This window comes from Sorex araneus, chromosome 1 (genome assembly GCF_027595985.1).
Source record: "Sorex araneus isolate mSorAra2 chromosome 1, mSorAra2.pri, whole genome shotgun sequence".
NCBI lineage: Eukaryota > Metazoa > Chordata > Mammalia > Eulipotyphla > Soricidae > Sorex > Sorex araneus.
Window position 1 is genome coordinate 51,579,572 of NC_073302.1, and position 27,872 is coordinate 51,607,443.

At 44.9% G+C, this 27,872-nt stretch overlaps 2 protein-coding genes across 2 annotated transcripts; one reads left to right on the forward strand and one right to left on the reverse strand.

Annotated features, from left to right (window-relative positions):
* The first annotated feature begins 12,360 nt into the window (after window positions 1–12,360).
* Window positions 12,361–12,948, forward strand: LOC129399661 (interferon omega-1-like). The gene has a single exon (XM_055120397.1). The coding sequence runs from the start codon at window positions 12,361–12,363 to the stop codon at window positions 12,946–12,948; it is 588 nt and encodes a 195-aa protein (XP_054976372.1).
* A 10,118-nt stretch (window positions 12,949–23,066) lies between these two features.
* Window positions 23,067–23,654, reverse strand: LOC129401969 (interferon omega-1-like). Its single transcript, XM_055125575.1, has one exon. The coding sequence runs from the start codon at window positions 23,652–23,654 to the stop codon at window positions 23,067–23,069; it is 588 nt and encodes a 195-aa protein (XP_054981550.1).
* Window positions 23,655–27,872: the final 4,218 nt, after the last annotated feature.

The window sequence follows — 27,872 nt, forward strand, 5'->3', positions numbered from 1 at the left end:
TATGTCAGTACAAACTGACGTGTAACTAGGAACAACCGCTTCTTGGGAAAGGTTGCAGAACAATGCCCAGGGAAACTGCCATCGGGGCCCACATCCAGTTTTGTTAAATGTTTGCATTCTTTGCTATTCTCCCATTCTGCCCACTTCCTCATATAATCAGTTATAAAAGACTAGCTTAGGAGAAATAAAGTTGGAGCTTTCTCCCTTTCTTGTGCCTGTCTGTGTCTGTCTCTTTCTCCTTTCGTCTGTCTCCTTTTCACTCTCGCACCCTCTCCCGGCTACCCACGTTGACCAAGTCCCGAGGGTCGGGACAGACCTGAAGTTAGATAAAAATGACATAAAGTTTCCCCTTGAGGCAACAGAAAATATCTAACATGTGAAATCTCTTAGGGGAAAACAGTAAACTTGAAAATATTAAAAAAAAAACTGGCTAGCTTTTAAAATATTGGATAGCAAGGTGATTTCATAATTAAATAAATATAACCTTAAATATGAAGTTTAATTACCGAAGTAAACATAATTTAAAGAGTAGGTATAAAATATTATTTTTTACTTAATGTTTTATTGAATCATCATGAGATACAGTTACAAAGCTTTTGTGATAAGACTTCAGTCATTCAATGTTCCAACACCCATCCCTCCAGTGTACAGTTCCCACCACGAATATTCCCCATATCCCTCCTGCCACCCCACCCGCACCACAGCCTGTCTCTATGTCAGTGGCTGAAATTGTTCTTCTGTCCTTCTCTCTCTCTCTCTCTCTCTCTCTCTCTCTCTCTCTCTCTCTCTCGGGAAGTTTGCTTGTAGGTCACATTTTACCAAGAAGTATATTTTTTTGGGGGAGGTCACACCCAGCGATGCTCAGAGGTTATTCCTGGCTCTGCATTCAGGAATTACTGCCAGCAGTGCTTGGGGGACCATATGGGATGCGCAGGATTGAACCCTGGTGGGCTGCGGGCAAGGCAAATGCCCCACCGCTCCAATCCCAAGAAATATAAATTTTAATCTTGAATGTTCTAATTTTTTAAGTTAAATTCACTTAACATAAACTGCTCCAAATTTCAATATCTAAATAGTAAAAATATATATTAGGAATTATTAAATCACTATTCATACAATTATTACTATTACTATTACTCATTAATAAAATTATTTGAAGTCTAATCCAACTTTGCTTTTTCAGCGTTTATTACCGCCCGCACTTAAACGCGGGTGTGGAGAGTCCGGGACTGTGCCAGGCTGCCGCCAGCGCATCCTCCAGGGCTTCTGGCCCCTGGGGTCGCGCCCGCCCTCACCCCGCGGGCATCCCGGGACCGCGAGGCGCTGCAGCTGTGCCCGCGCCTTGGCTCACAATTCGCACTCACGGCGCGGAAACGTCCGATTCTGTGCGAACCACCAACCACGCCCTGATCTTTAGTCTCCCCTCTCTCGTAGATGCCAAACGTTGCCTGAAACGCTTTTGCTGGCGTTTCTAGGCGAGAGTCAAGCACCGAATCAGGCGGCGGGCAGCCGGGCGATCACGGGCTCCTCTTCCGGGGAGATGCGGTGGCGAAGGAGTTGCCGCGGCCGCCGGGGTGGCGCTAGTCTTCAGGGAGATAAAGCAACCGGCAGAGCAACTGGGGCGGTAGTATAGTGGGTAGGACGTTAGTCTTACACGCAGCCGACTCGGGTTCGGTTCCCAGCATCCCATATCGCGAGTAACCCCTGTTGCATCGCCAAATTTCTTCCAATGTTTTTGAATTCGCGCCCGAACGCCCAGAAACGCCACCTGCGCGCCCTCCAGCAGAATCCCGCTTGCTGGGAACCAGCTAATAGAAAAACCCCCACCAGTTGCTGTCACCGTGCCAGCGCGCCCTCTCGAGGACGCTCAGAGAAGCACTGAAGCTCGCCATGGTCCCCAGGTACTTGCTGATGGCAGGAGTGATGCTCTACCTCCTCCCTGCCTGCTCTCAAGAATGGAGCCAGGATCTGGAAAACAGTGAAAAGAAGGAAATCACTACGCTTCTGAGTCAACTGCAAAACACCCCGTCTCACTCATGCCTGAATGACAGAGCACACTTACAATTTCCGTGGAAGAGAGGCAGTAGCACCCCAATCCAGAAGGGTCAAGGCGCCTGTTTCTACCAACTGATGCTCCAGCACATCTTCATGCTCTTCAGCACTGAGCACAGCCTCGCTGCCTGGACCCGCAGCGTCCTGGAGAAGCTACTCTCTAGCCTTCATCACAGCCTGAAACATCTAGAGCCCAGAGCACAGGGCAGCCCAGCTTGTCTCTCTTCGGGAATGAAAGAACTTGTGAGAAAGTACTTCCAAAGAATCAAGCTCTATCTGAATCAAAAGAAATACAGTGCGTGTGCCTGGGAGATTGTCAGGGGAGAAATTCAAGCCTCCTCTTTCCTCATGAAATAATCACCAAAGAGAAGGCAGCACCCCAGAAAGGTGTATTTGGCACATTCAAAGGTGTATTTGGCACATTCAGACCACCAATTTCTATATCAGCGGACAAGTATCTGAGAGCCAAAAGGTGGCTCTCAAATATTTAAAAATATATCATCTTTATTTTCATTACCATTATTTTAGAAATATTTCATCAAGTATCTGTAAAAGAGAAGTATGTCTGAAGCTTTACTTAAGCCACTAATCTCCTTCCTGAGGTTGGGGGTCCCTGGTATGTAAGCACCTCCCCAAGTGCCCCACTTACTAATGCCATCCTATCAGACACTAGGACTTGAACTTAAAGATTTGGGAGCGAAGCATATCACACACATCCAGACTCTAGCATCTGCCATTTGAAGAGAAAGAGCCTACAGCTTAGAGGGATCAACTGCCTATGCAAAATGAGTCAGAATAGGAAATGACTCACTGTGCTTTGTGCATATGATTACAACCAGCATTCAACCCAGATGATAACCACACTGGACAAACCCCTGCCAAGGTCTGCCTTAGTGTGTTCTGGCTGTGCAGGTGTGATAGAACAGAGACAAAGCAAGACCAGTGAGTGTTGGAACTTGTTAAACCTTATAAGCAAGTAAAGACCTGGTCAATGCTTTAAGCTTGATTTATAATTGCTATTTTATTCAACTAAACATAGTGTAATTCAGTGCAAGATTTGGACACTGTAAGGGCTTAATTTTTCTCCAATGCATTATGTCACTAACAATGTTTGCAATAAAAGCACAGGCCTATCTCAAGGTTCTAATCCAAAGGTTTCACTACTCAGTCCAGGTCCTGTTTGGCCCTCGCTGAGCTGGACTCTGCAAAGCTTTAGTTTATTCCTAGGATCCCAAGAAATCACAGAAGTCACAGTAACAACTTCCAATAAAAAAATCAGCCCTTGGGGCTGGAGTGATAGCACAGCGGGTAGGGCGTTTGTTTGCCTTGCACGCGACCGACCCAGGTTCAAATCCCAGCATCCCATATGGTCCCCTGAGCACCGCCAGGGGTGATTCCTGAGTGCATGAGCCAGGAGTGACCCCTGTGCATTGCTGGGTGTGACCCCAAAAAAGCAAAAAAAAAAAATCAGCCCTCAAAGGGTTAGAAATTACTTTATTACATGGTAGAAATTAACATTTTATTCGAGTCACACAAAATATATTCTTTTATGAGAATTTTTCAAAGAAAATCTGGGGTGTCTATTTACAAAGAGGACACCAAATCATCTACCTAGAATAGAGCAGATATTCTCAATGAAAATGTAGGAAACATCACCATAGTTTTGCCTGTGTAATTCTGTGTCTGCTCTTATTCTTCCCCTCTGTCATAATCTCTACTACCCAATTTCTTGTACTTTGCTAATTTCTGGATGTGATTTTGGCCTTGGTCAGATCAATTTCTGCTATCCTTCTCATACCATTCAGAACTACATTTATTTATTCTTTGTGTCTACACAAAGAATTTTGTAGAATTTTGCTTTCTTAGAAAGTTGAAATTAAAAAAAAAGTCTAAGGTCTTGAAAATAAAAGAAAGGAATGGTGCAGCTCCTTTGTCTGTTTTAAATTCCTTTACTTGTATTTACCTCAGACCGAACCTTGACTCAATAGATCACAATTCGAGCAGAAATTGTTGGAATATTTCCCCTTTTCCAGCTGCCTTCTGGAGTTTTGTCACAGAAACCTTTTGTCACAGAAACCTAGCTGATCTTTGACCCGCGGATCTAAGGTGCTATCCAGGCTTGATTTGACGTTGTAGATTCCAGGCTGCAGCCCAGCCTGGTCTTTGGGATGTAAATCCGAGTGCTTTCAGCCCAAAGAAGGCTTCGGTTTTGGTTTTGTATCTTCTTTCCGGGGGGGGGGGGGGGGGGGCTAGATTAACGGCCTGCAGATACAAGAGAATTATGTTGCCTCAACGTTTGTTCTTCCTGTAAGATCTTTTGGTGCCTTTGGTGACGTCAATGTATTGCGCCCTTTGGAAGGGCCATGATCAATAAAAGGGGTTCGGAGAGAAGGTGAAGGGGGGAAAGTGTATAGAGGTGGGAAAGTGTATAGAGGTGGAAAGTGTATAGGGGCGGAAAGTGTATAGAGGACGGAGAGTGTATAGAGGGAAGATTGGAATAAACTGCAAGTGAGACCAACCATCATGGCTCCGTTCCTTCCTTCGCCTGCCACATCTTCGCCATCAACCTCCCCGGGGTGGGGGAAGTGGCTGGAGGCTACCGAACTCGGGTGGCGGGAGAGACAGCTGCTGCCCTAGGCCCTGGGCCTGGCTCGGTGCGGTGAGGCGTCCCTTTCCTCGCCCGCGCCCTTTCTTTTTATTTTTATACAGAAATACTCACCATCTCAGTTTTTCATCCCTTGGTTTCTGGAGAAAAGGTGGGGATAGTGGAAGAGTCATCCTGAAAATGCAGAGACAAGGGGGAAGGTGCTGAAGTTTACCTTAGGAGGACAATGAAACAATTGCCCCTAGAATTGGAGAATTCTAGATTCTTCAGGTACTGCGATACATGTTTGGGCTGCAGTAAATGTAGCTTGAGAATTCTAACTCCAGAGGGATTGTGTTCCTAGATGCGATGTCTGCCTTGTGTATGAGGTAATGCTGGGCTTAGTATAAAAGGATGTAGGGATTAACCGATTCCTAACATTTCTACAATTTCCTGAGAAGAACCTGGATTCCTGCTGAGATCCCAGAATAGCCTGGGTGTCACCTCAGCTCTATAGTAAGAAAAGTTGGAAAAAGGATAAAGTATGTGTTATCTTGACCTTGTGAGCCTACAAAGCAGAACCAATAGACATGCACAAATGTCTCTAATAGGACAGTATCAGAGAAGCTCCTTTGTTAATATGCATCACCCTCTAAGTAAATCAGATTGTAAAGGAAAACGTCTCTGTTTGTAAGGACCAAATTGCAAGGGCAGGTTGGTTTCCCCAAACACAGTCACCTGCAAGCTTGGGAGAGATTGTCTTCCTACCTCATCTAAGGGTTGTGTACACAATGGAAGGCACAGGTCTAAAACTATGTTCCTAAGACATAGAAGAGCAAGAATCGTAAAGGAAACAGTGAGTGCATAGATATACCTACCTACTCACACTAATGCCATGAAAACAAAAGATTTTTCATTGGCAGTCATACACATTTCCTATTTATTTTGTGACTCACCAAATCAAAAGTTTAAGCTCTTGCTTGAAGTCACACGGAGAATACTTCTATGACAACCAGAAAATGGGATGCAATAGACAGCAGTGGTAGCCTATTTAAGGGTGACACTCAGATAACGTCATCAGAGAATCCAGACTCTTAAGCTCAGCTCAGCCAGACCAGCACCTTCCTCCCGCTCCCAATGGCCCTCCTGCTGCCTCTGCTCATGGCCACTCAGCTGGGGCCCTGCTGGCTCTCTGGGCTGTGTCCTTCCTCACAACCTCGTCCTGGTCAGCAGGAGGAACCTGGAGCTGCTGGGCCAGATGAGGAGAGTGTCCCCGTTGTCCTGTCTGCGGGACAGAAGAGACTTCGGCTTCCCCTGGGAGGCGGTGGCCGACGGCCAGTTGCAGAAGGCCCCGGCCCTGTCTGCGCTGCACGAGATGCTCCAGCAGCTCTTGCAGCTCTTGCTGAGAGAGGGCTCGGCGGCCGCCTGGAGCCCGGCCCTCCTGGAGCCGCTGCGCACGGGGCTGCACCGGCAGCTGGAAGACCTGGACTCGTGTTTGGTGCAGCTGAGGGCAGATGAGGGCTCAATTCAGAGACACACTAAAGAATCTCAGAACCCAGCAGCTCACTGCAGAGATTTCTCCAGCCCCTAATTTTCTAAAATTGTCGAAATCTAGGAGTATGTGGCCACTCTCGCAGCTGCTTGACATCTTTTGCTATTCATAACAAGCAGTACAAAATAAATTATCTAGCATCTGCCTGGTTTGGCAGGTTTAGTTGTGGTGGGAAAATTCAAAGTAATGGTGATGGGGAGGTATAATGGAGGTGGGACTGGTGTCAAAATATTGAATATAATCTTTTATTGTAAACAACTTTATGAAAACAAAATTTAATTAAAAAATTGCTAATATGTTGCTAAAGGTTGAACTTTGTGTGCTTATGTACATATGTATCTGTAAAAATGTTTTCCTCTAAGATTGGTTGTCTTCTACTTTAAACCCCATCTAATGTGGTGTGCTATTTTTGGAATATGAATGGTATGAGGTATGAGATGTCTTGGGCCACTCCTTGGCCGCATGGTCCAGGAATAGGTTTAGTCCTGAGTGAGGCTTGGCCCGAGCATGGAGAGCGGCTGTGAGCATGGCAGTGGTTGAGTTCTGGAGGTTTTTGGCTGCCAGAGCTGGGTCCCGTGAGGCGAAGAGGGACCTTACCTACACTCCTCTGGGGTACCCCTAATGAAACAGCCTGGTGCGGGTCCGATGGCATGGCTATGCTGTGTCCTGTTCTTTTATGCTCTCTTCCAAGAGAGGACAATGAGGATTATAGCCATTGTCTTACATCAAATTTAAGAGAATAATTTTTTAAGAAAATAATTTATTTAAATAATTCAGCTAATAATTGATCCATGTTATTTGTTGAATAGCACTGTAGCACTGTCATCCCGTTGTTGATCAATTTGCTCGTGCGGGCACCAGTAACGTCTCCATTGTGAGACTTGTTACTGTTTTTGGCATATTGAATATGCCACTGGTAGCTTGCCAGGCTCTGCCATGCGGGCTGGATACTCTTGGTAGCTTGCAGGGCTGTCAAGAGGGATGGAGGAATCGAACCCAGGTCGGCCATGTGCAAGTGCCCTACCCACTGTGCTATCACTCCAGTTCATACATGTTAAAAAATATTCAGCCTCAGGGTTCCCTATTCCTCAGAGATGATGACCCAGAATATATTTATCATTAATTTTATTTCCAGTCTGACCATTTTTATAGTCATTTTGCATAATAGATTTTTTCTATTATGTACTAAAATTTGGAACATCATTTCACCTATAATAGTGTTATTTATTAAATTCTCTTGGAGAAGGAACCTTAATTGAAAATTTTCATTTCTTTTTTTTTGGGAGGGGGCACATCTGGTGTTGCTCAGGGATTTCTCCTGGTTAGGTGCTCAGGGAATCACTCACTCCTGGAAGTGCTCGTAATCCATGCAGGCTACTATAGATTGAGCCTTGGTTGAGTGCAAGCAAAGCGAATATTTAAAATTCTCAACCATCTCTCCAGCTAAGTGCTCTTTTTAAAAACTTAAACCCTTTTGCATTTCAATTAAATCACCTCAAAAAAGCATTTGTCTCGAGTCCTGTGGAGTAGTTCTATCTCTAGTCAATATCTTTCAAAATCTGGAGTTCCATGGAATTCAAGGCATCACAAACTATAAAGTCCATAGGTCACACGATATCACAAAATATAGTAAAGCAGAAGAGTCATTTAAAATATATGACAGTGAGTTTGCTTCTATTATAACCCAAAAATTTACAATAAAAATGTGGTTTAGGCTAGGCTGGAGTGACCAAACAGTGGTCAGGGTGCTTGCATGCTGCAGACAGCATTCGATGCTCAGCGTCCCTAATATTCCCCAAGGCTCACCAGAAGTCTCCAGCCAGGAGTAAGCTCGGAGCAATGTCAGGTGGTCCCAAATAAAAACCAAACAAATACAAAAGTAGATTCCTATGAAAAACAATTTCAGTGGCCTGCTGTTAAATAAAAACGACACACTTTTCCCTAAAGCAACAGGAAACATTCAACAGGTCAAATCTCCAGGGAAAATAGTAAACCTGAAAAATATTAATAAAAACTTGCTACCACTAGATAGCGAGATGAATTTTATAGTTAAATAAATTTAAACTTAGATATGAAATTTAATTGCCTAGTACACATAAAGACTAGGTATAAAACATAGTTTTAGGTAGGTTATACTCACTAAGAGGTATGATTTTAATTCAGAATGTTTTAAGTTTAATTTACTTGACATAAATGTAGTAAGACCAATAAAATTGCGTCAAAGTTTCAATGCCAAAATATTAAAAACGTATATTAGAATAAAATTATTTAGTCACTATACAATTATTTAATTATTAACTAATTAATAAATTTATTTAAAGAAGTTTAATACAAATTTCCTTTCCAGAGTGTCGGCATTGCCCGCAATAGGACGCAGGTGGGAGAGTCCGGGACTGTGCCAGGCTGCCGCCAGCGCATCCTCCAGGGCTTCTGGCCCCTGGGGTCGCGCCCACCTCACCCCGCGGGCATCCCGGGACCGCGAGGCGCTGCAGCTGTGCCCGCGCCTTGGCTCACAATTCGCACTCACGGCGCGGAAACGTCCGATTCTGCGCGAACCAACAACCACGCCCGGATCCTCAGTCTCCCCTCTCTCAAAAACCCCAACAGTTGCCTAAAAACGCTTTTGCTGGCGTTTCCAGGAGAGAGTCAAGCACCGAATCACGCGGAAGGACAGCCGGGCAACCGTGGGCTCCTTTGCCCGGGCGATGCCGCCGCGGCGGCGCTGGGCTTCAGTGCACTATTAAAGCAGCCGGCCGGCCGCGGAGTCCGCTCAGCGACGGGCCTGGGCTGCTGACTTGGACCCGCGCCCCAACGCCCAGAAGCGGCACCCGCGCGCCCTCTCGTGGCCATTTGGAGGATCCCGCTTGCTGGGAACCAGCTAATAGAAAAAGCGCTGCCAGTAGCCGTCACCGTGCAAGTGCTCCCCCTCGAGGACGCTCAGGGAAACAGCGAAGCTCGACATGGCAGGAGTGATGCTTGACCTCTTCCCAGCTTGCTCTCAAGAATGTTGCCAGGCTCTGGAAAAGAGGAAAAGGAAGGAAATCACTACGCTTCTGAGTCAACTGCAAAACACCCCGTCTCACTCATGCCTGAATGACAGAGCACACTTACAATTTCCTTGGAAGAGAGGCAGTAGCACCCCAATCCAGAAGAGTCAAGGCGCCTGTTTCTACCAACTGATGCTCCAGCACATCTTCATGCTCTTCAGCACTGAGCACAGCCGCGCTGCCTGGACCCGCAGCGTCCTGGAGAAGCTACTCTCTAGCCTTCATCACAGCCTGGACCATCTAGAGCCCAGAGAACAGGGCAGCCCAGCTTGTCTCTCTTCGGGAATGAAAGAACTTGTGAGAAAGTACTTCCAAAGAATCAAGCTCTATCTGAATCAAAAGAAATATAGTGCATGTGCCTGGGAGATTGTTAGGCGGGAAATTCAAACCTCCTTTTTCTTCATGAAACAATCATCAAAGAGAATGTAGCACACCAGAAGAAGGGTGTTATCTGGCATTCTCAAATCAATTCAAATGCTGTTAAGACCCCAAAGGAAAACAATTTATGTATCATCGGACAAATATTTGAGAGCCAAAAGGTGGCATAATTTTAGAAATATATCATTCAATATCTGTTAAAGAGAACATGATCAATTTTATTAAATAAATAAGTTTATAGGTATAAATTGCATTTAAGTTCTTGGGAATGTGAGTGGTAGCACCCATTCACAGTGCTCCCGAGGCACTCCCATTCCTCTGTGTTTATCTGTAACTTCTTTCTTTGTGCTCTGCTTCCCCAACCAGTCAATCACCTTTACCTCCTAACCAGACTCTGTTAACTTGTATCACGGTATCACTGTCATCCTGTTGCTCATCGATTTGCTCGAGTGTACATCAGTAACATCTCCATTGTGAGACCTGTTGTTACTGGTTTTGACATATCAAATACGCCATGGTTAGTATGCCAAGCTCTGCTGTGTGGGTGAGATACTCTGGGTAGCTTGCTGGGCTCTCCGAGAGGGGCAGAGGAATCGAACTCGGGTCATCTGCATGCAAGGTAAACACCCTACCCGCTGTGCTATTGATCCAGTCCTATTAACTTGTACATATTGCTTTTCTCTACTCTTAATTCAGAGTAATGTCCTTTTTGTATTTCCTAACACAGGAACACAGTTTAATGCTATGCTTTTGTAACTTGGGATTTAATTGACTTCGAAAGATATTCACTCCTGGGCATCTGTTTTCTCGACTTAAGCCTCAGTTGTCCTTACTTCCTAGCATCCAAAAGCAGGGTCCCGATGAGGGACTGAATGGACCCTGGACAAGCTGTGAGCTACCCTGGCATTGAAATGGGTTAGGCCAAAGCATCATGTAATACTTAACTTTAAGTTAAGAGCATGGTCATGGACAAATTGTGTCATGACCCAAAAAGTAACAACTAGATTAGGATCCTGCTAGGGTTAGGAAAGATTAATCTGGCCTGAGCACTGTAATCTGAAATCTCAAGTGAGATGTCCCCAAGAGAGCCACCCTACAGCTAAATGTATTTCTTACTGTGTCTATACAACATGACTAATCTTATTAATTAAGATGGATGTTTAAATGGTTATTGGACTAACGAAAGGAGAAAAAACCCTGGTTGATATTTTTGCCCTTGAGCTTGATTTCCTGGCTGCAGGCAGTCAGAAAAGGCTTTGATATGTTGATTGTGCTACCCCACCTAGGTGTGGTTGCTACCCCCAATGCTGGGAGTTGGGAAAAACTAGAGAGAGACCAAGGTGGAGAGTCGGAATGTGAAGAGACAAAGGAGGGAGACAGAAGGAGATGAAAATGAGGAGCTTAGTGAGATTGGAACAGACGTGCGGGGAGAATGAAATAAGTGGCAACTGATTACCAACCAGCCTGGCTCTTGTTTCTTCCTTCGCCTGGTCATGGCTTCGGCCATCCTGGGTTGGGTAGCTGTACAAGACTACCGAATACAGGCGGCGAGAGAGACAGTTGCGGGATTCCTAGTCATTTAGTGGTTACACCTCCTCCTCTTCCTTCCTCCTCCTCCTTCTTCCTCCTTCATCCTCCTCCACCTCCTGTCCCTCCTTCTCCTCCTCTTCCTTCCTCCTCCTCCTTCTTCCTCCTTCATCCTCCTCCACCTCCTGTCCCTCCTTCTCCTCCTCTTCCTCCTCCTCTTTCTTCTCCTCCTCCCCCTCTATTGTTTTCTATCTCTGTTTTTCTCTCTTTCTTTTTTGGCATTATGGTTTTCAATACAGATACTGAAAGGTTACCATGTATATACCTTTACTGACTTTAAACACTCAGTGGTTCTTGTCCAGAGTGATCATTTCTAACTATTATGTCATACTGGTTCCTTCTCAATCCAAACTGCTCTTTCCCTCTCTCCTGCAAACACACACAAACACAAACACATACACACACATTTCTGAGAAGCTCCAACCATTAACCAGTGTGACCAATTTCTGTATATCGACTTTGTAGCTAACATTTATGTTGTGTCTACACACATATTGGGCTCTCTTGGATAGTTTCTGTTTATCCTGACCTTATGGCCCCAGTGAAGAGAACCAAATGGACCTATACGAATGTCTCTAATAGGGAAATATCAGAGAAGCTCCTTTGTTAATATACATCACTTTCTACATAAATCAAAAGTAAATGAAAACTATCTGGTTTTAGTAGATAATTGTAAGGGAGGGTTGGTTTCCCCAAATATATACAGACACCCACAACTCTTCCTACATCAACTAAGGAGTGTGTAGACAGTGGTAGACACAGTCTAAAAGTTTGGTTCTAAAATATAGAAGAAGAGCAAATATCATTAACAAAAAAGTAATTACACTTTTATGCCTATCTAAACACACTTCAGTCTTTGGAACAAAGAAATTTTTCAATGGCTACTAAGCATACACTTGGATTGAGTCATACAAATTTCCTGGGAAAATTACATTTTTCTGCCCCCCCAACCCCCCACCAAACATTTAAGACATTGTTTCACGCCACATGGAGAAAACTTAAATGAAAACCAGAAAATGGGAAGTAAAAGTAGAGGGCAAAAGTGAAAATCTGGGTACCCTATTTAAGGGGTATACGGGGAGAGCGTCTTCAGAGAGCCCAGACTCCAGGGTTCACCCCAAGCTCAGCTCAGCCAGACCAGCGCCTTCCTCCCGCTCCCAATGGCCCTCCTGCTGCCTCTGCTCATGGCCCTGGTGCCACTCAGCTGGGGCCCTTCTGGCTCTCTGGGCTGTGTCCTGCCTCACAACCACGTCCTGGTCGGCAGGAGGAACCTGGAGCTGCTGGGCCAGATGAGGAGAGTGTCCCCGTTGTCCTGTCTGCGGGACAGAAGAGACTTCGGCTTCCCCTGGGAGGCGGTGGCCGACGGCCAGTTGCAGAAGGCCCCGGCCCTGTCTGCGCTGCACGAGATGCTCCAGCAGCTCTTGCAGCTCTTGCTGAGAGAGGGCTCGGCGGCCGCCTGGAGCCCGGCCCTCCTGGAGCCGCTGCGCACGGGGCTGCACCGGCAGCTGGAAGACCTGGACTCGTGTTTGGTGCAGCTGAGTGCAGACGAGGGCTCTGCCCCTGGCCTCTGGGGCTCCACCGTGGCCATGAAGAGGTACTTCCGGGGCATCGCTGTCTACCTGCGAGAGAAGAAATACAGCGAGTGTGCGTGGGAGGTGGTCAGAGTGGAAATCATGAGATCCCTGACGCTCTCGGCAGCCTTGCAAGGAAGGTGGAGCATTAAGGATGAAGACCTGGAGTCATCATGAACTGCACCTCAATCAGGAACATGCCATCAGACATTGCACATGTCTACGGACTTTTGAGAAGCCGCTTACATAAATTTAAATTATATAATTTATTGAAATGATTCAGCTAGTACTTTATCCATGTTATTACATACATGAATACATGTTGAATACATGTTAAAAAATATTCAGCCTCAGGAAGGTTCCTCAGAGAGGATCACCCAGATGTTATTTATTTATGTATTTATTATTTATTTGATTCTCAATCTGACCATGTTTATAGTTATTTTATATAATATATTTTGTTACTATGATGCATTAAAATTTGGAACATTATTTCACCTATGCTAGTGTTATTTATTAAATTGTCAAAGAGAAGCAACCTGAATTTAAATTATTCATTTTTTTTTGTTTTGGGGCAACACCTGGTGTTGTCCTGGAATGGCTCTGGTTTTGTTCTCAGGGAATCACTCCTGGTGGTGCTCTGTGAACTGTACAGGATGCCAGCGATCAAATCTGAACTGGCTGCATGCAAAGCAGGTGCCTTAAACACTGTACCATCTCTCCAGCAGAATATTATTATTATTATTATTTGCTTTTTGGATCACACCTGGCGATGCACAGGGGTTACTCTTGGCTCATGCACTCAGGAATTACTCCTGGCGGTGCTTGGGGGACCGTAATGGATGCTGTGAATCGAACCCGGGTTGGCTGTGTGCAAGGCAAACGCCCTACAAGCTGTGCTATGGCTCCACCCCCAGTATTATTTATTAAAACTTATATACTTAAGTGTTTTGATTAAATCACCTCAGAATAGTATTTGTCTCAATTCCTGTGAAGTAGTTCTATCTCTTGTCAATAACTTTCAAAAGCTGGATTCCATGGAATTCAAGGCATCTGGTTTACTCAAGGTATCTGGTTTAATAGGGGAAACGGTTATCCTTATGTTGGAGGTGAAACTGATATACAGTCTTCAGCAATGGAGGGTGAGATTTGTGTGAAAAGGAGTGGTCTGCTAGAGGGAAGTGGGAAGGACTGCTGCTCTTTTTTGGCAGATCCTGAGACCTGGTACTCTTTCTTCCACCCTTTCCCGGACTGATTTACTGAATCCATTTCTCCATTTCTCCATCTACACTTCCCATTCACACAGGCATGTCTGATCTCTAGTAGTTTCTAGCTTCAAGGTTTCTATTTGATCGGCAAAATCACAGAGGAAGTGTAGTGAGAAGAGAGTCCTACATTTTTTCAAAATGTTGAAAAAAAGTTTTGGGGAGTGAATGTTCTAGGGGTATTTTGGTGACCTGACAAAATGCTGCTGCTAAAACGAAACGGATGTAGAGTCAAGAAGGAAAAGGGAGGAGTTGCACAGGGCCAGCAGTAAAGGCTAAAAGCCGACCTGGTTCTGCAATATTTCATCTTATTTTGCTTCTCCACAACAGCCTTCATTACTCATTGTCTATGATTCTGGCACCTGAAGAGAGTATATAGATAATAAGGTTTCACAAAACATGGTGCAGAAGAAGAGTCATTTTCAAAATATGATCAGTAAGTTGCTTCCATAATAACTAAATAATATACAATCAAGGGTATGTGCTAGGTCAGGTTGGAGTGCTAGTGCAGTGTGCAGGGTGCTTACATGCTACAGACAGCGTTCAATTCCCAGCACCCCAAATGACTCCCCAAGCCTCATCGGAAATCATGCCCAAGTCTCCAACCAGGAGTAAGCTCTGAGCACTGCCAGGTGGCCCCAAACAAACATCACAAATATCACAAAGTGGGTTCAAGTGAAAAAAAATTTTAGTGACCTCAAGTTAAATTAAAATTACACAAAATTTGGTGATCCCAGCGGCCTCTCCGCAGATGCACAAGCATGACTCCAGAGGCCAGCTAAACTACTTTTGGTATGTAGAATGTCTCCAGACTGAGAACTAAGCCTCGGCCAACTTGAACCCGGGCCGGAGAGAGGGAATGAGAGTTGAGTGGGCTAGGGAGGACTGCATGCAATATAAGGCATACAGCAAGCTTATTGAAATCCAAGCGGGTTTATATAGTCTTATTTTAGCAATGATCAGCAGGTTACATAAGTGGCATAAACATTATTCAAGCGGTGCAGGCAACTTTATTTTTGCCAATATTACTTGTTTTTCGGTTCCTTCTCTCAGCCTTGAGAAACATGGGAAAGCAGATGTGGCCTTGAGCATGGCCATGGCAGACGCGAGCCTATCCTCCCTTCAGCCTCCTCTCGAGTCCAGCTGCCAGAGCATGGTGGCCCTTCAACTTTTCTCACGAGGCAGGTAGCCAGAGCATGGTGGCCCTTCGGCCGCCTGTCAAGGTCGGCTGTCAGGAGATGAGTCGCCCTCATGCCACGTTTTTCCATACTCATTCCCGTTTACAGGAATTAAGGTAGGGAGTGCCTAGGCCCCCTCCTCACCCAATCCCTGTTTACAGGGACAGAGGCAGGGGGTGCCTAGGCCCATCCCCAACACTTCACAACAGGTCTGACTCTAGTGGGGAACTCCTAACAATAATAGTGAGGTTTTTGTTGAAATATTGAATGTAACCAAAGTAAAGAGAAAGTAAAGTGAAATTTATCAGTTGTGGGGGGGCGGGGTGGGAGGTATACTGGGTTTTTGGTGTTTTTTTTTTTTTTGGTAGTGAAATATGGGCACTGGTGAAGGGATGGTTGTTTCAGCATTGTATAACTGAGACTTAAACCTGAAAGCATTGTAATTTTCCACATGGTGATTCAATAAAATAAAAAATAAATAAATAAAATTACACAAAATTTTCCCCTGATGGAACAGAAAACATCCAACATGTCAAATCTCTCCGGGGGAAGGATTAAATTTGAAAGAGTAAATTTGGAAATATTAAAAAACTTGCTTTGACTAGATATAAAGAATAATTTCATAGTTAAATAAATTTAAACATAAATATGAAATTCAATTACCAAAGGAAACATTTAAAGGTTAGGGATAAAATATGTAGGTGTGCCAACAGCTAATTAGAGAGAGAGAAGAGAAGGGAATGCCTTGCCACAGTGGCAGGGTGGGGTGGGGGGGAGATGGGATTGGGGAGGGTGGGAGGGACACTGGGTTTACGGGTGGTGGAGAATGGGCACTGGTGAAGGGATGGGTTCCCGAACTTTGTATGAGGGAAATATAAGCACAAAAGTGTATAAATCTGTAACTGTACCCTCACGGTGATTCTCTAATTAAAAATAAAAAAAAAATATGTAGGTGTGAATGTTAAATTAAATGTTAAATTAAATGCTTTAATTTCTTAAGCTTAATTTACTTAACATAGATATTAGTAAAAAAATTACTCCCAGGTTCAATATCTAAGTATTAAAACCTATACATTAGGAATTATTAAATCACTATTCATAAAATTATTTAACTATTAATCATGAATGAAATTATTTGAAGTAGTCTAATCCAACTTTGCTTTTTTAAGCTTTTAGTGTTCTTGTATCTCCCGCACTTAAACGCGGGTGTGGAGAGTCCCAGAACTGTGCCAGGCTGCTCCCCCAGGGCTTCTGGCCCCAGGGGTCGCTCCCGCCCTCCCCCCGCGGGCATCCCTGGGACCTCAAGGCGCTGCAGCTGTGCCTGCGCCCTTGGCTCACAATTCCCTCTCCCGCTCAGAAACGTCCCATTCGGTGCCAACAAAAAACCACGCCCGGATCCTTAGCCTCCCCTCTCTCAAAAACCCCAACAGTTGCCCAAAAACGCTTTTGCTGACGTTTCCAGGAGAGAGTCAAGCACCGAATCACGCGGAAGGACAGCCGGGCAATCGTGGGCTCCTCTGCCCGGGCGATGCCGCCGCGGCGGCGCTGGGCTTCAGTGCACTATTAAAGCAGCCGGCCGGCCGCGGAGTCCGCTCAGCGACGCGCCTGGGCTGCTGACTTGGACCCGCGCCCCAACGCCCAGAAGCGGCACCCGCGCGCCCTCTCGTGGCCATCCACAAAATCCCGCTTGCTGGGATCTAGCCAAAAGAAAAAGAGCCACCAGTAGCTGTCACCGTCACAGTGCCAGCAGGTTCCCTCGAGGACGCTCAGGGAAGCACTGAAGCTCGCCATTGTCCCCAGGTACTTGCTGATGGCAGGAGTGATGCTCTACCTCCTCCCTGAGTGCACTCAAGAATGGAGCCAGACTCTGGAAAACAGTGAAAAGAAGGAAATCACTACGCTTCTGAGTCAGCTGCAAAACATTCCGTCTCACTCATGCCTGAATGACAGAGCACACTTACAATTTCCTTGGTAGAGAGGCAGTAGCAACCCAGTCCAGAAGAGTCAAGGCACTTGTTTCTACCAACTGATGCTCCAGCACATCTTCATGCTCTTCAGCACTGAGCACAGCCGCGCTGCCTGGAACCGTGTCTAGCTTGTCTCTTTTTGGGAACTGTTGTGAAAAGGTACTTCTGAAGAATCGAGCTCTATCTGAATCAAGAGAAGCACAGTGCGTGTGCCTGGGAGATTGGGGGGGGGCGGGAAGGGGCGGGGAGATTCAAGCTTCCTTTTTCTTCATAAAACAATCACCGAAGAAGAAAATTTAGTACACTTGAAGAAGGGTATATCTGGTATTCTCAAATTAATTCAAATGCTGTTAAGACCCCAAAGGAAACCAATTTATGTATCAGCGGGCAAATATTTGAGGGCCAAAGAATAGCATTATTTTATAAATATATCAAGTATCTGTTAAAGAGAAGAACATGGTCGATTTTATTAAATAAATAATTTTTATAACTATAAATGGTATTTAAGTCTTGGGAATGTGGGTAGTAGCACCCATTCACAGTGCTCCTTAGACACTCCCATTCCTCTGTGTTTATCTGTGCTCTGCTTCCCCAATCAGTCAATCTCCTTTACCTCCTAATCAGACTCTGTTAACTTGTAAATATTGCTTTTCTCTTTTCCTTATGTCCTTTGCACAGCTAATTCAGAGTAATGTCTTTTTTGTATTTCCCAACACAGGAAGACAGTTAACGCTGTGTTTTTGTAATTTGGGAGTTAATTGACTTAGAAAAATATTCACTCCTTGACATCTGTTTCCTTGACTTAATCCTCAAGGACTACTTCCTAGCACCCAAAAGCAGGGTCTCAATGAAGGACTGAATGGACCCAGGACAGCCTATGAGCTACCGTGGCATTGAAATGGGCCAGGTCAAAGCACCACAGTACTTAACTATAAGTTAAGAGCATGGTCATGAACAAATTGTGTCATGATCCAAAAAGTAACAACTGCTAGGGTTAGGAACAAGTAATCTGGCCTCAGCACTGTAGCCTGAGATCTCTAGAAGATGTCCTCAGGACAGCCACTCTACAAGCCTAATGTATTTCTTACTGTGTCCATACAACATGACTAATCACTTGTATCACTTGTCATCCCATTGCTCTTTGATTTGCTTGAGCGGGCACCAGTAATGTCTCCATTCATCCTTGTTGAGTGCTAGTATAGCCCAATGATATCTGTTCGCTCCAGGAACACCAAGAGCCTTAAACCATTTGTTCAAGGTTTTGACGAAGAAGTCTGACCATCTCATGGTGGGTGGCCATGTGGTCTTTTGATGACCCGTGAAATTCAGTTGGTATCAGCTCTAGTCCAGCGGTCATCTCTAAATCGCGTTACATGTCTGTCCTATCTGATTTTTGACACCTTGCTTAAATACAGTATATAGTCATACAAATGTTCATTTAATAAAATTGATCATGTTCTCTTTAACGGATACTTGACGATATATTTCTAAAATAATTATAATGAAAATAATGATGATATATTTCTAAAATGATGATATATTTCTAAAATATCTGAGATCTACTCTCAGATGTTTGTATCCGCTGATACAGAAATTGGTGATCTGAATGTGCCAAATACACCTTTGAATGTGCCAAGTACACCGTTCTGGCATGCTGCCTTCACTTTGGTGATTATTTCATGAGGAAAGAGGAGGCTTGAATTTCCACCCTGACAATCTCCCAAGCACACGTACTGTATTTCTCTTGCTTCAGATAGAGCTTGATTCTTCGGAAGTACTTTCTCACAAGTTCTTTCATTCCCGAGGAGAGACAAGCTGGGCTGCCCTGTTCTCTGGGCTCTAGATGTAGATGTTCCAGGCTGTAATGAAGGCTTGAGAGTAGCTTCTCCAGGACGCTGTGGTTCCAGGCAGCGCGGCTGTGCTTAGTGCTGAAGAGCACGAACATGTGCTGGAGCATCAGTTGGTAGAAACAGATGCCTTGACTCTTCTGGATTGGGGTGCTATTGCCTCTCTTCCAAGGAAATTGGAAGTGTGCTCTGTCATTCAGGCATGAGTGAGACGGGGTGTTTTGCAGTTGGCTCAGAAGCCTAGCGATTTCCCTCTTTTCACTGTTTTCCAGAGTCTGGCTCCATTCTTGAGTGCACTCAGGGAGGAGGTAGAGCATCACTCCTGCCATCAGCAAGTACTTGGGGACCATGGCGAGCTCCAGAAGTGCTTCTTTGAGGATGCGCTGGCACGAAGATGGCAACTGGCGGCGCTTTTTCTCTTAACTGGTTCCCACAAGCGGGATTCTGCTGGAGGGCGCGCAGGTGGCGTTTCGGCGCGAGTCCAAGCTAGCAGCACAGGCTTGCTTAATCTTTGGAAGAAATTTGGCGATGCAACAGGGGTTACTAGCGATATGTATGCTGGGAATCGAACCCGGGTCGGCTGCGTGCAAGACAAACGCCCTACCCACTGTGCTATCGCTCCAGGTATTCCGCCGACTGCTTTATCTCCCTGAAGACTAGCGCCACCGCGGCGGCCGCGGCAACTCCTTCGCCACCGCATCTCCCCGGAAGAGGAGCCCGTGATCGCCCGGCTGCCCGCCGCCTGATTCGGTGCTTGATTCTCGCCTAGAAACGCCAGCAAAAGCGTTTCAGGCAACGTTTGGCATCTACGAGAGAGGGGAGACTAAAGATCAGGGCGTGGTTGGTGGTTCGCGCAGAATCGGACGTTTCCGCGCCGTGAGTGCGAATTGTGAGCCAAGGCGCGGGCACAGCTGCAGCGCCTCGCGGTCCCGGGATGCCCGCGGGGTGAGGGCGGGCGCGACCCCAGGGGCCAGAAGCCCTGGAGGATGCGCTGGCGGCAGCCAGGCACAGTCCCGGACTCTCCACACCCGCGTTTAAGTGCAGGCGATAATAAACGCTGAAAAAGCAAAGTTGGATTAGACTTCTTCAAATAATTTAGCAATGGAAAACAAATTATCTAATGCTTCCTTTTCAGCAGGTCTGACTTTAGGGGACAGACTCTCCAAACAATAATAGTGAGTTTTGTTGAAATATTGTATGCAATCAAAATGAAAGTAAAGTGAAATTTATTAGTTACACAGGCGGGGGGCGGGGCTTAGGGTGGGGGGCTAGGGGGTGTGGGGGGTTTGGGGTGTGAGGGGGCGGGGTGGAGCTATACTGGGATTCTTGGTGGTGGAATATGAGCACTGGTGAAGGGATGGGTATTCGAGCATTGTATAACTGAGATTTAAACCTGAAAACTTTGTAACTTTCCACATGGTGACTCAATAAAAAATTAAAAAAAGAGTAATAATTAAATAATTGTATGAATAGTGATTTAATAATTCGTAATATATATTTAATATTTACATGTTGAAATTTGGAGCAGTCTCCTTTATTAATATTTATGTTAAGTGAATTCAACTTAAAAAATTAAAACATTCAAGATTAAAATTCATACTTCTTGGGCCTGGAGCAGTAGGGCATTTGCCTGCACGCAGTCACCAGGGTTCAATCCTGCGCATCCAATATGGTCCCCCAAGCACTGCTAGCAGTAATTCCTGAATGCAGAGCCAGCAGTAACCCCTGAGCATCGCTGGGTGTGACCCCACCTCCCCCCCAAAATTATACTTCTTGATAAAATGTGGCCTACAAGCATACTGCCCAAAACAGGAAGAGAGAGAGGGAGGGGAGAAGAAAAATTTCAGCCACTGACATAGAGACAGGCTGGGGTGCGGATGGGGTGGCAGGAGGAATATGGGGAATATTCGAGGTGGGAACTGTACACTGGATGGATGGGTATGGGAACATTGTATGACCGAAGCCTTATCACAAAAGCTTTGTAACTATCTCATGATGATTCAATAAAACATTAATTTTAAAAAATTTTTATACCTAGTGTTTAAATTATGTTAACTTTGGTAATTAAATTTCATATTTAAGATAGCACAATGGTTAAAGCGTTTGCCTTGCACGTGGCTGACCCGGGTTCAATTCCTCTGCTCCTCTTGAAGAGCCCGGCAAGCTACCGAAAGTATCTCACCCACACGGCAGAGCCTGGAAAGCTACCCGTGGCGTATTTGATATGCCAAAAACAGTAACAAGTCTCACAATGGAGATGTTACTGGTGCCCACTCGAGCAAATTGATGAGCAACAGAACGACAGTGATACAGTGAATTTTACATTTATTTAGTTATGAAATCATCTTGCTATCCAATGGTAGCCAATTTTTTAATATTTTCAGTTTACTGTTTTCCCCTAAGAGATTTCACATGTTGGATATTTTCTGTTACCTAAAGGGAAAATTTTATGTCATTTTAATTTAACTTCAGGTCATTAAATTTTTTTCACTCAAACCCTCTATGTGTTGTCTATGTTTGTTTGGGGGCCACCTGGCAGTGCTCAGAGCTTTCTCCTGGCTGGAGATTTGGGGATGACTCCAGGTGAGGCTTGGGGAGTCATTTGGGGTGCTGGGAATTGAACGCTGTCTGCAGCAGGCAAGCACCCTGCCCACTGTACGATCAGTCCAGTCTGAACTAATTAACACATTTTTATTGTAAATGTTTTGGTTATAATAGAAGCAAACTTACTGATTATATTTTCAAAATAACTCTTCTTTGCCATGTTTTAGTGATACCTTATGACCTATGTACTTTCTTTGAATAATTTATGTCAGGTGCCAGATCAGTAGGACAGCGGGTAAGGAAGAATGTTGTGGAGAAATGAAATGAGATGAAACGAAGCAGGACCAAGTCTGTTTTCAGCCTTAGCGGCTGTTCCTGTGCGATTTCTGACTTTTCCTTCTTGCTGCAACCATTTCATTTTTGCAGCAGCATTTTGTCAGGTAGCCAAAATGCTCCTAGACATTCACTCCTCAACACCTCTCTTCAACATTTTGAAAAAAAACTAGAGCTCCCTTTTCACTACATTCTCTCTGGATTTTGCTAAATAGAATCCTTGAAGCTAAAACTCACAAGAGATCAGACACACCTGTTTGCATGGGTAGTAAAGTGGGAGAGTGGAGAAGGAGAAATGGAGAGATGGATTCAGTAAATCAGTCTAGGAAAGAGTGGGAGAAAGAGTGCCAGGTCTCAGGGTCTGCCAATAAAGAGCAGCCACCAGACCACTCCTCACTCAAATCTCACCACCTGAGCTGAAGACTGAGTGTAAACAAGTTTCACCTCCAACATAAGGGTAACTGTTTCTCATATTTTCCAAGATGCCTTGAATCCCATGAAACCCCAGATTTTGAAAGATGTTTAAGAGAAACGAACTACTCCACAGGACTCGAGACAAATGCTTTTCTGAGATGATTTAATTGAAATGCATAAGGATTTAAGTTTTAAAAAGAACACTAAGCTAGAGAGATGGTTAAGTATTTAAGACAATTGCTCTGCATGCACTCAATGGAGTTTCTATCAGAGGCACTCTGTTTGGTTCATGAGAGCACCACCAGCTGTGATCCCTGAGCACAGAACCAGGAGTAAGCCCTGCATAACACCAGGTGTGGCCCTCCCCCCAAAATAAATGAATAGTTTAAATTCAGTTAGCTTCTCTTTGACAATTTAATAAATAACACTATCATAGGTGAAATAACGTTCCAAATTATAATATATCATAATGACAAAATCTATTATATATTATGAAAATAACTATAAATATGGTCAGATTGGGAATAAAATTAATAAGTACATAAATAAATGACATTCTGGTAATCCTCTCTGAGGATGGATAAGCTGAGGCTGAATATTTTTTAACATGCATTCAACTAATAGCATGGATAAAGTCTTAACTGAATCTTTTCAATAAATTATATGATTAAGATTGATGTAAGAGTCATTTTAAATGTCCGTAGACATGTGCAATGTCTGATGGCATGTTCCTGATTGAGGTGCAGTTCACGAAGACTCCACGTCTTCATCCTTAACGCTCCACCTTCCTTGCAAGGCTGCCGAGAGCGTCAGGGATCTCAAGATTTCCACTCTGACCACCTCCCACGCACACTCGCTGTATTTCTTCTCTCGCAGGTAGCGAGCGATGCCCCGGAAGTACCTCTTCATGGCCACGGTGGAGCCCCAGAGGCCAGGGGCAGAGCCCTCGTCTGCACTCAGCTGCACCAAACACGAGTCCAGGTCTTCCAGCTGCCGGTGCAGCCCCGTGCACAGCGGCTCCAGGAGGGCCGGGCTCCAGGCGGCCGCCGAGCCCTCTCTCAGCAAGAGCTGCAGGAGCTGCTGGAGCATCTCGTGCAGCGCAGACAGGGCCGGGGCCTTCTGCAACTGGCCGTCGGCCACCGCCTCCCAGGGGAAGCCGAAGTCTCTTCTGTCCCGCAGACAGGACAACGGGGACACTCGCCTCATCTGGCCCAGCAGCTCCAGGTTCCTCCTGCTGACCAGGACGTGGTTGTGAGGCAGGACACAGCCCAGAGAGCCAGCAGGGCCCCAGCTGAGTGGCACCAGGGCCATGAGCAGAGGCAGCAGGAGGGCCATTGGGAGCAGGAGGAAGGCGCTGGTCTGGCTGAGCTGAGCTTGGGGTGAACCCTGGAGTCTGGCTTCTCTGAAGACGCTCTCCCCGTATACCCCTTAAATAGGGTACCCAGATTTTCACTTTTGCCCTCTACTTTTGCCCTCTACTTTTACTTCCCATTTTCTGGTTTTCATTTAAGTTTTCTCCATGTGGCATGAAACAATGTCTTAAACCTTTTGGGGGGGGGGAGGGGGTTAGAAAAATGTAATTTTCCCAGGGAATGTTTATGATTCAATCTAAATATATGCTTAGTAGCCATTGAAAAAGTTATTTGTGTGTAAAACAGAAGTGTGTTTAGGTAGAAATAAGAGTATAGTCACTTTTTCTTTAATGATGTTTGTTCTATATTTTTGTAACAAAGTTTTAGACCTGTGTCTCCCACTGTCTACACACTCCTTAGTTGATGTAGGAAGAATTGTGGGTGTCTATGTGTTTGGGGAAACCAGCCCTCTCTTGCAATTATCTATTAAAAACAGATAGTTTTCATTTACATTTGATTTACTGTAGAGAGTGATGTATATTAACAAAGGAGCCTCTCTGATATTTCCCTCACATTCCTGTAGGTCCATGTGGTCTCTTCACCTGGGCCATAAGATCAGATAAACAGAAACTATGCAAGAAAGAAAAACTCAACATGTGTATGGACACAACATAAATGTTGGCTACGAAGTCTGTATACAGAAATTGGTCACACAGGTCAATGGTTGCAGCTTGTCACAAATGTGTGTGTGTATGTGTGTGTACACACGCGTGCAGGTGAGAGAGGAAGAGTAGTTAGGATTGAGAAGGGATCAGTATGAAAATAATAGTTAGAACAGATCACTCTGGACAAGAACCACTGAGTGTTTAAAGTTGGTAAAGGTATATACATGATAACCTTTCAGTATCTGTACTGAAAACCATAATGCTTAAAAGGAAAGAGAGAAAACAGAGAGAAGCAGAAGGAAGAGCAGGAGGAGGATGGAAGAGGAGGAAGGAGAAGGAGGAAGAGGAGTAATAAGAAGGAGGAAGAAGAGGAGCAAAAGAGGAGGGGGAGGGGCGGGAGAAGAGGTGGAGGTGTAATCACTAAACTACTAGGAATCCTGAAGCTCTCTCTTCTGCCTGCATTTTGTAGTCTCCTGCCACTACCCCATCAAGGACCAATGCCATGGCAGACGGAGGAGGTAAGGAGGGCCAGCCTGGCTGGTGATCAGTTGCCATTTATTTTATTCTCCTCACATGCTTGTTCCAGTCTCATGAAGCTCATCATTCCCATCTCCTCCTGTCTGGATCATTCAGCTCGTCCCGCTCTGACTCAGCACCAAGGTCTCTGTCTAGTCTCTCCCAACTTCCAGCAATCAGGGTAGCAACCACACCAAGGTGGGGTAGCACAATCAACATATCAAAGCCCTTTCTGATTGCTTGCAGCCAGGAGGTCAGGCTCAAGAGCAAAACCCAGAGGTTTTCTCCTTTCATTAGTACAATAAACATTTAAACTTTTATCTTAATTAATAATATTAGTCATGACCCGAACACCTGAAGAATCTGCCGCCAGTACTCGTCAATACACTGGCTCAGCTCTTCACATGCTACCTGTTCGAATGCAAGGTTCTGTCCCAATGGAAAACCAGCAGGACCATCCTGTTGTGCAAGAAGGGAGACATCCACAAAATTGGCAGCTATCACCCAATCTGCCTGTTGTCCGTCATCTACAAGTTGTTCACTTGAGTCACCCTGAGTAGAATAGGCAGAACACTAGATGAAGGACAACCATGAGAGCAAGTCGGGTTCCGAAAAGGATTCAGCACGACCAACCATATCCACACAGTGACCAAGCTCATTGAGGTTTTGCAAGAGTTCAAGATGCTGCTCTGTCTAATGTTCATCAATTTAAAGAAGGCCTTTGATTCTGTTGAGACTGAAGCAGTCATCGAAGCCCTGGCCAAACAGGGCATTCAAACTCAGTACACCAAAATCCTCCATAAGTTGTATTACAGATTCACCACCAGGATCTCACCTTTCTACAAGGAAGTGATCATTGACATAAAGAGAGGGGATAGGCAGAGTGATATCATTTCACCCAAACTCTTCAGTGCCACCCTCGAGAACATCATGCGATGACTAGAATGAGAAGGAATGGGAGTGAAGATAGACAGTTGGCAACTACACCACCTCTGCTTCGCTAATAACATCATTCTCATAACACCAAACATTAGCCAACCAGCACAAATGCTGGCCAACTTCAACCATGAGTGTGGAAAGGTCAGACTGCAGCTGAACCTCACCAAAACAATGTTCATGATAACAAACTAGTCCCTGATGTTCCATTTTCTCTCAATGGAATGAACATCTTGTTCCTGGGTCGAGAACTCAACATGAGGAACGACTTGGTGCCAGAACTACACAGAAGGAAGAGAGCAGCATGGAACGCCTTCAAGAGCATCGAGAAAGTGGTTAAGAGGACAAAGAACCTCCAGCTCCAGGCATATCTTTTCAACTCCACTGTTCTTCCTTCTCTAATATACACCTCAGAGACCTGGGCCCTATGAAAACAGGACGAGAACACTCTTCAGGTATCCCAAAGAGGAATTGAAAGAGCTATGCTTGGAATATCACATTTCACTCAAGTGAGAGAAGGAATCCGGAGTTCCAACCTCCATCGACGATTAAGAATCAGGGATGCTGATTCCATTTGCTCTCAATGGAATGAACATCTCCAAATGCAGCAGCTATGTATACCTGGGTTGAGAAATCAACATGAGGAACGACTTGATGCCAGAACTGCGCAGGAGAAAGAGAGCAGCATGGAATACCTTCACGAGCATCGAAGAAGAGTTAAGAGGACGAAGAATCTCTGGCTCCAGGCACATCTTTTCGATTCCACCGTTCTTCTTGCACTAACACACGCCTCAGAGACCTGGGCTCTACACAAACAGTATGAGAATGCTATTTGGGTATCCTAAAGAGGAATTGAAAGAGCTATGCTAGGAGTATCATGTTTAACTCAAGTGAGAGAAAGAATCCGGAGTTCCAACTCCATCAATGGTCAAGAATCAGGGACGCTGTCTCGTTTGCCAAGGCGTCAACAATCAGATGGGCCGAACACGTAATTCGATTCAGAGACAACCACTGGACTAGAGCTGTTACCAACTGGATTCCAAGGGATGTCAAAAGATCGAGTGGCTGCCCACCAGCGAGATGGTCAGACTTCTTCATTAAAACCCTTAATGAACAACTTGAGGCTCTTCCTGTTCCTGGATCGAGCAGATATCACTGGGCTACACTAGCACTAGCACACAATAGGGACAAATGCAGATGTTACCGGCATCTGCTTGAGCAAATCGAAGATCAACGGGATGACAAGTGATACAAGTGATTAGATGTGCTGAGTGTGAATATTTCTCTCATTCACTTAGCAGTCATTTTGTTTTGCCCATGTATCCTTTGCCATGCCGAAACCCTTTAATTTGATGTTTTTGGATATTTTTGATTCTGTTGCTATTTCCAGTGGTATCATTATCACTGCAGATATCTCTGAGGTCCAAGTAATGCAGTGTTCTGCCTATATTTTCCTCAAAGTACTTAGAGATCCAGTCTGATGTCCAGGCCTCTGATGCACTTTGAACTGACTTTTGTGTAATGAGTAAGAATTGGATCAGCATTAATTTTTCCACATGGTTTTCTAGTTTCCCCAGTACCATTTGTGGGAGAGGTTGTCTTTACTCTATTTCATATTTTTAGTTCCTATGTAAATATTAGGTGTCATTAGATATGGAGACTTGTCTTTGGATATTTGATTCTGACCATTGGTCAGAATCATATTTATTATAGTAACATTCAGTTTTGTTCACTATAGCTTTATAGTATAGTTTCAAGTTGGGTAAGGTGATACCACCCAGCTTTTTATTTTTCAGTATGACTTTGGCTATTCACATCTTCTGTGGATGCATACAAACTCTGCAGCACTGAGACAATGTCCCTATTGTTCATCAATTTGCTTGAGCGGGCACAAGTAATGTCTCCACTGTGAGACTTGTTGTTACTGTTTTTGGCATATCAAATATGCCACAGGTAGCTTGCTAGACTCTGCCATGCGGGTGGGATGCTCTCAGTAGCTTGCTGGGCGAATGCAATCACTTGTATCACTTGTAGTCCCGTTGATCTTCGATTTGCTTGAGCGGGTGCCAGTAACGTCTCCATTT